The sequence below is a fragment of the Scophthalmus maximus genome, chromosome 12, assembly GCF_022379125.1.
Source record: "Scophthalmus maximus strain ysfricsl-2021 chromosome 12, ASM2237912v1, whole genome shotgun sequence".
Lineage (NCBI taxonomy): Eukaryota > Metazoa > Chordata > Actinopteri > Pleuronectiformes > Scophthalmidae > Scophthalmus > Scophthalmus maximus.
The window spans coordinates 6006403-6018089 of NC_061526.1; the positions used below are offsets into that span (position 1 = coordinate 6006403).

The 11687-nt window shown below is 45.4% G+C and overlaps 3 protein-coding genes across 4 annotated transcripts; 1 reads left to right on the forward strand and 2 right to left on the reverse strand.

Annotated features, from left to right (window-relative positions):
- Positions 1-685: 685 nt before the first annotated feature.
- Positions 686-5498, reverse strand: LOC118291295 (ubiquitin carboxyl-terminal hydrolase 26-like). 2 transcript variants are annotated; one of them, XM_047336019.1, is made up of 11 exons: positions 5358-5498; positions 4821-4912; positions 4619-4724; positions 4400-4521; positions 4150-4220; positions 3945-4070; positions 3611-3706; positions 3401-3532; positions 3189-3317; positions 3067-3104; positions 686-2853 (listed from the first exon to the last, which is right to left on the reverse strand). In XM_047336019.1, exons 2-11 carry the CDS (start codon positions 4876-4878, stop codon positions 1698-1700), a joined length of 2034 nt encoding a protein of 677 aa, XP_047191975.1. In that variant the 5' UTR covers positions 4879-4912; positions 5358-5498; the 3' UTR covers positions 686-1697. The 2 variants fall into 2 exon arrangements, with proteins under 2 accessions (XP_047191975.1, XP_047191974.1); XM_047336018.1 differs by having other exon boundaries at positions 686-2883; positions 5358-5497.
- An 847-nt stretch (positions 5499-6345) lies between these two features.
- Positions 6346-7662, reverse strand: zgc:194655 (uncharacterized protein LOC794380 homolog). Its single transcript, XM_035619666.2, has 2 exons — positions 7422-7662; positions 6346-6657 (listed from the first exon to the last, which is right to left on the reverse strand). Exons 1-2 carry the CDS (start codon positions 7564-7566, stop codon positions 6527-6529), a joined length of 276 nt encoding a protein of 91 aa, XP_035475559.1. The 5' UTR covers positions 7567-7662; the 3' UTR covers positions 6346-6526.
- Positions 7663-7739: 77 nt separating this feature from the next.
- On the forward strand, positions 7740-10730 carry si:ch211-212k18.15 (probable E3 ubiquitin-protein ligase ARI5). Its single transcript, XM_035619597.2, has 4 exons — positions 7740-7972; positions 8169-8269; positions 9040-9213; positions 9987-10730. Exons 1-4 carry the CDS (start codon positions 7882-7884, stop codon positions 10440-10442), a joined length of 822 nt encoding a protein of 273 aa, XP_035475490.1. The 5' UTR covers positions 7740-7881; the 3' UTR covers positions 10443-10730.
- Positions 10731-11687: the final 957 nt, after the last annotated feature.

The window sequence follows — 11687 nt, forward strand, 5'->3', positions numbered from 1 at the left end:
ATGCTCCACTCAGGATCATGTGACTAACAAGAAACTTAAATGTTGCATGAGACGCCCCTAAGGGCCACTGATCCGGTCGGACAATGAAACCCAAGCTGCCAAAATTGCTCATCATCCATTTTTGCTAAGCAGCCGAAACAGCTGTTTTTTGTTGACATTTTTGGATAATGGCATCTTTGTGGGAGGAATTAACTGCAGCACCTGGAGGAAGTAAAATGGTCTTTTATGGTGGCGAGTTGCACATTCCCATTTGTGGATCATTTATTAAGACATTTCTCTTTATTTAGAACTTGTGTTCTTGCCTTTTTGCATATTACAAAATCCATTAAGACACACCCTGTGTTTAGACACTCCCAACACGGAGAGATTTGAAGCATGTTGTTCATTGTTGTTGTGTTAAATGTTAAAATCTACTTAATGCAACAAAAGCTAGGTTGTAGCTTCAGTATTTTGTTTTATTATGGAAGGAACAATTATGCATGCAGAGTCAAAGGACACTTTATTAAGCATTAGCAACTGAAATTTTAAATTAACTTACATTTAAAGTGAACATGAAGACAATAATATAATCAGAGATAACAACTTTACTGTCAGATCGATCCGTTATGAGGGACGTTTTATTTTAGGGCTAAATATTTAATATAGGGATAAAATTGATTTGAATTGAGAATTGAGAACAAGGTAATAAAGCAAGTATTTCTTTATTATTCAAATCAACATCACAATCATTCCAGTGACATTAGGTAAATGACATCACACACATATGAAGGGAATCTTATATGTTGTTTGCCTGAAAGAACATTACACGTTACATTTAATGTCAGGACAACATGAATTATGAATTTGACGCAACTGAGAGGAGCAACAAGAGGGACAAAAACGTCATTGATGATTCAGTTAGTGAACGTGATTTTAAATCTGATATTTACTTTATCGAAATCCACCAAAGGCGATCATCTGTTGAATAGAAGGAACCAAACCGAGGAAAGAGAAGAACGCCACCATTGACCAAAAGTATCAAAGGGAATCTATACAGGATGTCCATACTGCCGGATCATCAACTGATCTCTGTAGTATTGTTGCGTACAATGGACACAAGTAGTACAACTTTGTGGATCTCTACAATGCAGTAAATATGAATTTACATCATCCTTAGTCTGACACTTTTTCCTAAACAAATTTAATACTTAATTACTGCTGAATTAAAACATCCTCTTAAGTTTCCTCCACAGCTTTGACTCTTATGGTTTTTCGTCGTACTACTTCTTTGGGGTTTTCCGTAACTTCTTCCTCAATTATCTTGTAATATATTATTGACTATTTTGACCCACGTCCACCCTCCACTGTGACGTCGTTACATCCAGTTCTTTCTTTTGGCTGAGAATCCCCCGGTCCCGTCCCTACGACACGTTCAACTCCCCGGTCGGCTGCTCCCCACTTTCCGATCCTGTTTGATTCGAGTCCTCTCGATTTTGAATGGGTTCGCGTCCTTGTTCCTCCACACCAGCATCCTCACGTGTCGTGTGAGTAACACCGATGTCCTGCTCTGGTCTGTTCTGCCGAACGCCATCGAATCCTCGCTCGTCCTGATCCTCTAACGCTTCGCTGAACTCAGGCTTGGTTGTGGATGTTCCTTTCCTTTGCGCCGCTTGGTCGTCTCCTGTCTTTTGTTCCATGTCTCCTTCAACATCCCTCCTCTACTCTCTGTCTTGCTCATGTCTTTTGCACAACCTGCTGCTGCTGCCTCCCCGTTTAAACCCCCAATCATCCTCTGGCCTGTTCTGCTCACTGTCACCAACTCTTCCGTTGTCCCCAAGCCCACGACAGAGGTCGTATTTTGTCAGGACATTTCTTCTCCCTGAGGTCAGTTTATTATCAAGTTGAAGGCCGTCATCTGGTCCAGCTTCCCGTTTACGCGTCTGATGATCCTCTGGCCTGTTCTGATCATTATTACCAACTCTTCCGTTGCCCCCAAGCCCACGACACAGGTCGTATTTTGTCAAGAGCTTTTGTCTTCCTGGTGTTAGTTTATCAGCTCCAGTCTTGCCTTCACTAGCATCCCTAACGTCTATCTCCCTCGCCGCCTCGTCCGCCATTTTGCCTGCACTAACAAGTTGAAGGTCGCAATCTTCCTGTTTCTCTCCCTGATCTTCGCTGGCGTTCTTTCCAGCGTTGTCTACACCTTCACCGTCCTGATACTCTGCGTGGCTGTCAAGGTATCTGGTTGAGGATTTCTCCCTCTTTTCTAACTGTTCATCCCCTCCAGTCAGTTCATCGCTGCCCATCTTCATACTCAATACTCTCCCCTGGTCTTCGCTCATCTCATCTTTTTCGTCAGGGGGATCAGGTGTCGCGTGCCCGCCGCTGGCCTCCAGTGTGAGATCGCGATCAACACCTGCTCCTGCTCTGCCACAGTCCTGATCCTCCACCGTGTCGCCGAGCCGAGCTCCTGCGGAGAACAGCCCTCTCTTTTCTGCCTGCTCGTCAGCTTCTGCCCCGCCCTCTTCCTCCTCATCCTTCATTATTTCCCCCTCATCTTGCTCTCGTTTTTCATCTGGAAGATAATCACTCTCACACTCGCGTGGTAGTCTCTGCCTGACACCTGCGGCATTGTCCTCATCCTCTACATCACACATGAGGTCATGTAACAGCCCCACTTCTCTAGACCCAACGCCGACGATGTCTTTAATTCCTGTCTCCTCATTTCCGTCGATGGGCAAAGCCTCCGGAGTGTCATTACCCGCTTCTACCGTCTCCTCACCCTGCTCTCGCTCTGTCACCTTGACAACACCGGCCAACCGGTCGTCGTTGTCAATGGGAGCAGGGAGAACACGTCTCTTACTTTTCTTTTTCCTGTAAAAGAGAAGATAAACACTCTGGGATCTGGAGGAAGGAACGTGAAAAGGAAACAAAGGTCATTTTCAAATGCAGACGAAAATATATGGCCTATGTTTAATCCAGTTGGCTTTTTTTTCTTTCTGTTGACACTGTGAATACGGTTTATGTGTGTTAATCTCTAGACATTTGGAAATACTTATCCATTTTTGGGGTCGGGCAAAAATGTACCTCTCAACGTTATCCAGCTGGAATGGCTGATAACCAAGCTGTCGACGATAAGGAGCATTACACGACGAATCGGTCTTTGACACTGTCTTACATGACTTTATTGAAGAAACACAAGTTCTCACCAGTGTGACGGTGGCATCGTTGAAGTTGTACCACCGCTCGTCATCCTGGGACTTAATGGTTGCGGTGTAATGTCCACCTCTTAGATCACCAAAGTGCTCCACAACCGCGTACAGCTCATACGTCTGATTCTGGCCAGCAAAGGGGGGGAAAAGAATGACGAATGATGAAAAGAAATGGGTTGAGATGAAATACTGCAATATCAAATATATACCTCTGGGATCTGTAGTGCGCAGGGAACAACCACAACGCGGTCGTTTTTGACATAAGTCATGTGGCGGTAGTCAAGCTCGAACCTCTTCAGCAGCAACATCAAAACCTCCGGGGGACGCCTCATCACACATGTCTGAGTGGAACACGCGGGCTGTGATTCCCTTTGTGAAATCTTAATGCACGTGAATCAGAAGCATCACCATTTACTCACAGTAGCGGCGTCCGATTTGGTGTCACACTGGTCACAGTACATCTGGTTTTCTCCCCTGAAGTACGAGGTTCGGAAATGCTCCTCGATGCCGTCCACCTAATGAAAGACTATTAATCAGATGCTGCGGCGTGTTGGTGGACAATGTTCACCCCCCACTGCTCCATGTCAACTTTAACTACACGCAATATATCCCCACGTTGTGGTCACAAATGTTGCCTTTGGTGGTGATTCACGCTACGGACGAGCTCTCTGACCAAAGCGTTTGTCGGTCAATAGAAAATTTAGCCTAGAAGTCGTCTCGCTGCCAGAGGAATCTGCCGCGGCAGACCCTTACCACGCTGTAGTGCTCACGGTACGATTCCACCAGTCCGAGGGGAAGATGCCAAAAGGGCCCGTCTACGTTCGTCTCCGTGCCACACGCGGAACACGTCGTCCTGTGCGTCAGCTCTCCGTGGAAGATCTGAGGAAACGCAAATACAGGCGCCGTAACTTGTCACGTCACGCACACGTTCCCCCTCGACACTTGACGGCGTCTTTACCTGTGATGCCTCAGGGCTGGTCAGAGTTAAAATCCTCTCACAGTACTCTGCTGCGTCGCGCTGCTCATACACTGAACAGGGAGTTATTCAGAAAACACAAAACTGTGGATTATTAAAGGCTTTAAATCTACCCGTGGGTCTTGAATCACAACACTTCTAGTCAACGGGAAGCACTTTAAGATACTGCGGATCAAAAACTTTGCTTCGGTCCTTCAACGTGAAGCCTCTCCCGTGTGCCAGAGTACCGTACCACTGTCGATGCCCAGCTTGTCCGTGAGTTTACTGGTGTTTGCTGTTTTTTTCTTCAAGTCCTCAAACAAGGGTTTGAGTTGATGATCGATACACTCGGTGCCAGGGTTGCTACAGGTGTACCTAGACAAAATACAGATCCGTGACGGGACTCGTACAGTGGTGCACTTGGCACTCATTTAAAAATAAACACTTTATGAGTTGGAGTATTGTGACACACCTTTCCACAGCCTCTCTGAAGTCTCCGGTCATGAACAGCACCTGCAGCACACTGTTCAAGTAACACGTTGCTCCTTGGTTGAGAAGGCCGTGGTAGTTTATATCAGCTGCCGGGGGGAGATTTAAAAACAAAAATCAAATGCGTGTGAATTGCAGAAATGTCGTCACACACCATTGCTTTGTATGACAGACGCGTGTCTTACCCGGAGAGGTGGACCTACTGTTAACGATAAACGTTTGACCACTGTCCACATCGGTCATGTTGATCTTTTATCAGGCCACGCGCTGATGTCTGCTGCACAGGGAGTTGCAGTTTTCGATTGGATTAGATTCAACTTTATTGTCATTGCACAGAGTACAGGTACTTAGACAATGAAATGCAGTTTAGCATCTAACCAGAAGTGCAAAAAGGCAGTAAAGTGCAAAGTATGTGCGTATGTACAGGAATATATAAATAAATACAAGAACAACAAAATGTATTTTAAATAAGTATTTGTCCGATGTTGTAAAAATATCTGGTATATGATTTGGAGTCAGTAGTTAACATAAAATGGAAGCATTTATTGATGGTCCCTAAGCGAAAGCTCTGTGATGACGATTCACCGGTGAGATTAACAACGAAAGTGCGCAAACTGCTGCAGAGTGAACGTCTGTCGGATATCCAACTTAAAACTCACTTCACACATCGGTCAAAGGAATCACAGTGGAGTTGCACACCAGAACAAATACAAGGAGCCTACCTTCATGTAAGATCCACTGTCAAGACTCTGGAACATTACTCCAACCTGTTTATTATCCACCCACACTATCACCAGCCTATGAACAGCAGAAACACTTTTGCTTTCACTGGCACCGACGGAAATGCTATCGGTAACTATTGGTTTGTCATATGACCAACAAGGAAATGGAATAGTTTTGCGTCAAAAACGGATCTAAAAGAAGGTCAGCAACAGTGAGGAGTTTTATGTAAGACAACAAAAATCGTGACATGTTTTGATACAGGACCTGAACGCAGCCCACGGCTGCAGGAAAGACGGTATTGGCAAATATGTGTATTGTAAAATGAAAAGTGTATTCATAACTTTACTTACACATAAATTGATTGATCCTCAAATAAATAGGCGTTGTCACAGAGTTCATTTTTTAAATTTGATATTCTAAAGAGTAATTGTAAAGTTATTATTACAAACTGATTAAACAATTAGGAAAATGAACAACCAATTAAACATTAAATAAAAAGGGGATTTACAGAAACGAATCAATTAAATATCAATTAATAAAATGACCTATTTCCATTTCCGTGGCACACTTGGTCCTCCAACCGTGAATGTCCTGTTTGTGGATCCTACCTGTAAACATTCAGTATCCAGAAATTAAGTTCCTAAACGTTTGTATATTACAAAATCCCCGTAGACACACCGCATGTGTATTAAATTCAATCTAATCAAATACATTTTTAATGAATGAAAAGGTCCGGGACCTATTGTTTTACGTCAATCCGAGTGATTCATCTTGATGTGATGAAAGCTCAATTGCTCTGACAGCTCTAGGAAAATGATTTCACGCACGGAATAATTCTTGTTCTAGGGCAGATAGAGCGTTTGCATGGGAGTTAAGGCAGATCCGTGACTTTTTGCTTGTATTTGATGCCCTGCAAGTTGAGCAGTAGTGTGAGTGTGCCCTGTTAACTTCTTAATCCCGTGAGCAATTATCAAAGGTGAGGCATGAGAGAGAACATAATGGTTTTATTTTGTGCAACAGCAAGGTGAATTTTTCAAACATATTTCAAGGCAACTCGGGCCCGAATCTTGTTGGGGTGAAAACACGACCCGAACAGTTGAAGGCTTGGCATTTGTAAACGGTGTCAGTGGGAGTCTTCTGTTTGTACGACGGGAGGAGACGGTGTCCATCAGGCGGTCAGTCCTCCGGGAACCCTCAACACCATGTGGATGACGGACATGTGCTGGATCCCGTACTGCGACAGCAGCGTGGCGTCATCGTCCAGCATCTTGTCTGTGAAGATCAGACGCGCATTCTCCCCTTTTACACACACACACACACACACACACACACACACAGACACAGACACAGACACACACACACACACACACACAGAGAGAGAGACAGAATCAGTCACTCAAACAACCCAGATATTTGCATTACTCAAAGGTCAAGCTTATGAGGTCAAGGTCAGATATTAGTTATTAGACTCAGCAGGTTGTCGGGTTCTGTGGGGATGAAATACAGTAGTGGTGGAACTTGTTGTGCAGTATCCTATTGTCCAAAATAGAAAGGAGCCGCCCTGAACCATGTATACTTTCTCTTTTGACACAGCAGGCTTCAGTATAATTTAAATTGAGTATTTAGCAACGTTATAACTTTAGTCTCTTTAGTGCATAAACCGCCTGTGCATGTCTTGTGCTGCAAGACCTGTGTCTTATTCTACTTTGGGTTTCTTTTCCAATGCTTTTAATGTTTTACGTGGGGCACTGCGAATTGCCTCGTTGTCGAGATGTGCCATACAAATAAACTCGCCTTGCTTTGAGCACACAATGGAACCACCTCTCCTCCTGCCACTGCAAATTATAAAAATGAAAATGCTTTTCTAGGATTAAGATCAAAACAGAAGATAAAACCACTTTGGATATTCTGCTGACGACAATGAAATATATACATTATATACAATATTGACTATATTAAGCTCCTTTGTTGGTCAGACATTTAAACATGTGATGACCACAGACGATCTGTCTCTGTGCGTCAGGTGGTGGCTCAGCTGTGCCACTTCGTCTCGGTGCGTCTACCTGCGTTGTTTGGAAGTTTCTGCGCGATCCTCTCCCTCAGCTGCAACACCGTCATGGTTTGCATCTGCTCCTCGGTGTTGCAGAGGTCCACGGTCATCTTCTCCCCGCGGAGCCCGTGGACCACGACTTGGTAGATTTTGCCCATTTTTGGCGTCTGCGCGCAGATTTTGTGCCGCGCGAGTTCGCTGCGCTCCTGTCGTCTGTCGTCGCTCCTGTCGTCGAGTGTAGAAAGGAGCCACCAGATTAGTGGGCGGGGGGGGGGGGGGGGGCACGTAAGACACAGGCTGATGACACTTTCACTTTCTATTCTAGGCAAAACGGACCCTTTCGGAGAAAACACATCCCGGCGGTGCGGCCAGTGGCGGTGACGCAGCGCAGTCCTCTCACCGCGCATCCGTCGAGTGGAGGCAGACGGAAGAAGTTGAGTCGAGGAGCTGAGCTGAGCTGAGCTGGACACAAAATGAGCACGCAGGGCGAGCAAGGCAAAAGATTCGACCCCAATGACACGACCCTGAAATTCGTAAACCGACCGGACGACCTGGATCCAATGCGTAAGAACCGGGCGTTTTCATTAGGCACTCCTAAGTTCATGTTTGATGATTGGTTTATTCCTGCGGTCGGGCCAGAGAAAGGATGTGTGTCACTTGATGCTGATGTTGTTATGTTAGAAGAGCTGTTCATCTTTTTAAGGCCATGTGTGACTGTGATGATGAGCTCAATGTGCGCTCCTGTCGTTGTCGTCCTCAGCCCCGGATGAGGGGGACGAGGGTCTCCGAGCCGAGATGTCCTGCGGCCACGCCGTCACCCCGGAGTCTCTGACCGGCTGGTGTCGCAGCCTGCTGGACCAGGTGCTTTCCACCGTGTCCATGTTCGAGGAGTGAGGCCATAAAACGGTCTCCCACTACTTCCCTTTCTTGTCAAAATAGGCATTTCAACTCTAACTACCATATGAATTATTGAATATGCATATTCCCCACTTGTCAGCAAAGCCTACCTGCATCATTTTCATGCCAACGTTTATTTTTTGGTTTCATAAAACCAAAAAATGTCGTCGGTGTGTCAGTCGGAGTCATTATTTGTCTAGGCTTCATTTGTTTTTCCTCGTTATTTAAGCGTCAAATGACAGGGCAAGGCGTCGCACTCGCCTGTGGCGATGAATCTGCAGGCCCTCCCCATAGGGAGGTTCAGTTCATGTTCAACTGTTTAACCCACCTTTAGTTCAAAAATCCTGAAAATCCTAATCTGCATCGCCTGCTCGCCACAGTTTCAGCGACACGGTGGAACGTCGATCATCCAGGGAGCCAGATATTTCCCTGCAGGAGTTGGGGGAGACCAAAAACAAAGACAAAAGAGTGAATAGAGAACATTCGACACGAAAATGGCTCCAAATAGATGAATAAAAAAATCATAATTGCCCCATAACTTCGATATAACAACATAAGAGTTAATAATATGTGCTGTAGATGTTCATGTGTGTTTCTACTACTTAGGTGAAACCAAAGAACATGTAGGGGGGGAGCTCAACTGCCTTTTGTGATAGCGACCTGGTCTACAGTAGGCGCGTCATGTCTTCGACATGGGCGATATAACATAATCTGTCCTCCTCCTGTAATTTCAGGGCCAGTACAAGTTTAAGTGCCCCGCTTTAACGGACAGCACCGTGCAGAAGTGTGACGCCCTGTGGTCCTATCAAGAGGTGCGCAGGCTGGCGGTGCTGACCGCCGAAGAGATGCAGTACTTCGAAGAGAAAATCGCCCTCCTGGCCGCCATAGAACACTGCGAATTCAAAACAGTGAGTACGCCGGTGTCGTCTCTGCCTTCGCATAATACAGACTGATTGAATTACGAGTTCCGCAGAGGCAGGTTGTCTCTGCAACATGCACCGAGATCGAGTAGAAGGGGCAGCTCCCCATTTACGAGGGGTAATTTGCCAGATGCTTATGTATTTACAGGTCACATTCAGGTGTGAATGAACTGTGAACTGAATATGAAATGTATGAGTGGTGACTGGCAGATGGGAATGAGGAAGTAGGGTGATGTGGTGTGGGGAAGACTCCAGGAAGGATCCAGCTGAGCTTCCCTGCCGGTTAAAAACCCCAGGGAACGGTATTTCTGTTTCTTTTTGTTTTTTTAGACATGAAATCCCGATAATGTTCAGCAAAATTGTGTCCAGAAATTTTCCCCAGAGTTTGCCGTTTCACATATGAGAAAACAAAGCACAAAGCCTGTCCGAGTCGGACGCGTTCACAACAGACATTCTCCGGACACTTAACCAGGGTGCCTGCATGAAAAGTTCTGGAGCCCCATTTGCGTTTCTTAAATACGGCCCCTCCCGAGGAGTTCAGGAAAATGTGCGAACTTCAGTGCACGTCTGAAAGCAGCTTATGAGGGATGACAAAAGAGAGAGCGAGAGAAGGAGAGCATTTATAGATGTATGACAGGAAGAGGGATGTTTGAGGTCCTGATGTTGAACTTCAAGGTCAAAATAACCCCCAAATATGAGCATGGTGTCGATCTTCTCATCTAACCAGCCAATAAGCTGTTGAATGATCCCTTTTCCTACAGTGTCCTGGGTGTAGAACCTACGTGGAGAGGGAGGACCTGACGAACCTCAGCGTGCACTGCACCATCTGCCAAGCAGACCAGAGGGAGAAGTACGAGTTCTGCTGGCAGTGTCTGAAGCCGTGGAAAGGCAGAGCGCCGCGCTCCGACCGCTGCGACAACGACGGCTGCGTCAACCACGACCTCGAGCTCCTCAAGGGCTGCAAGGACACCGCCCTCCCTCAGGTGCAGGGCGTTGACAAGTGCCCCTCCATCCGGGCGTGTCCCACCTGTGGTCAGCGGGTGGAGCACGACAAGACCGGCTGCAAGAACATCATCTGCCCCCGCTGTCAGGTGGAGTTCTGCTTCGTGTGTCTGAAGCTGACGCCCGAGTGCTTGGAGACGAGCTCCTACTTCCTCCCCTGCGCCGACGGCGTGGCTCCCAGACAAACCGCCATACCCGTGTGGCACCGGAACTAAGAGCGAACACACACAAACACACATATTCACTGCTCACGCTTACAGCCCTCTTCTTCTGTCAAGTCTTCTTGTCCTGTTGGATTTCACTGTGAGGTTCTTATTGTAACTGAAGGAGAAAAAAAAAAGCGTTGGCTTAATTGTTCATGTCCCCCGACAGAGTTTAATATTTGCTGTATCCTCATCTAATGTTGTTTTAACATTTCCTCTGTTCAATTGATGTCTGCATGGCGATAGTTAATGATTCATAGCTGCATTACTTAATAAAGGTTCCTCTACATGAACACAGAATGCCTGTTTGATGTCTCTTTTAAAAACGGTCAATGTTACATTTCAACAATATTCACCCAGACATAATATAAAATTCAATGGCAAATGGATAAAGAAGCATTTTTTACCCAGGTAAAACAGTTTTACAAATGCACACAACAAACTGAATAAATATTGATAATCGACATGCACATTTTTAACTTCGATTTCACAGATTTAATAATGTTCGCTTTCAAATAGCCGTGTGCTTGTGGACTTTTGAGACTCTTCTTTTCCGCAGTCAGCTCCACAAAGATTCAGAAATGAATGCTGCCTTTAATCGCTGGTGGAAAACTGGGACATCTGAGCTTTCGGTGAATTTGTGTATAATTTCAAATTGGCTAAATTCTATTGGCTAAATCGGCTTTCTAACTAGACCAACATACAACATGAAATAAATGTAAATATAAATATTGATTATAACCGATGAACCATAAATTCAAATTAACCATAAATGATGTAATGACACATTTTCAGACTAATTTCTCTCCATACATACAGTATAAGTCAATGCAACAATAAGACTGAACGTTGACATTGCTGATGCCTGTCCAGCAAAGTCTGTCAGTGGCAGCATTTTAGTATCACATTCATCTAAAACTACCAACATGTGAACGCATTTCCTGATTCAACTTCAATGTGTTGTTGTTGTTGTTCTTGTCGTCGTCACTGAAATGGTAACTGGAAATTACCTGATATTCCAGCACTGGTGTGCTTTGGCTCGAGACCAGAGCAGTGCGTAGACGGGGAATCCTGACCCGCCTTCCCGCAGCCGAATGATTTCTTGTAAATGAGAGATTGAAAGTAGAAGAAAGCCACAGTAAGCCACAGTGGGGAGGCCTGAAAATAGATCAAGTGCATTCAAGCCCGATTCAGCAGGTTCAGCAACATGTTTTCTTGGCCAATCACAGTCCCATCCAGAACTATCAGCACTGTTGG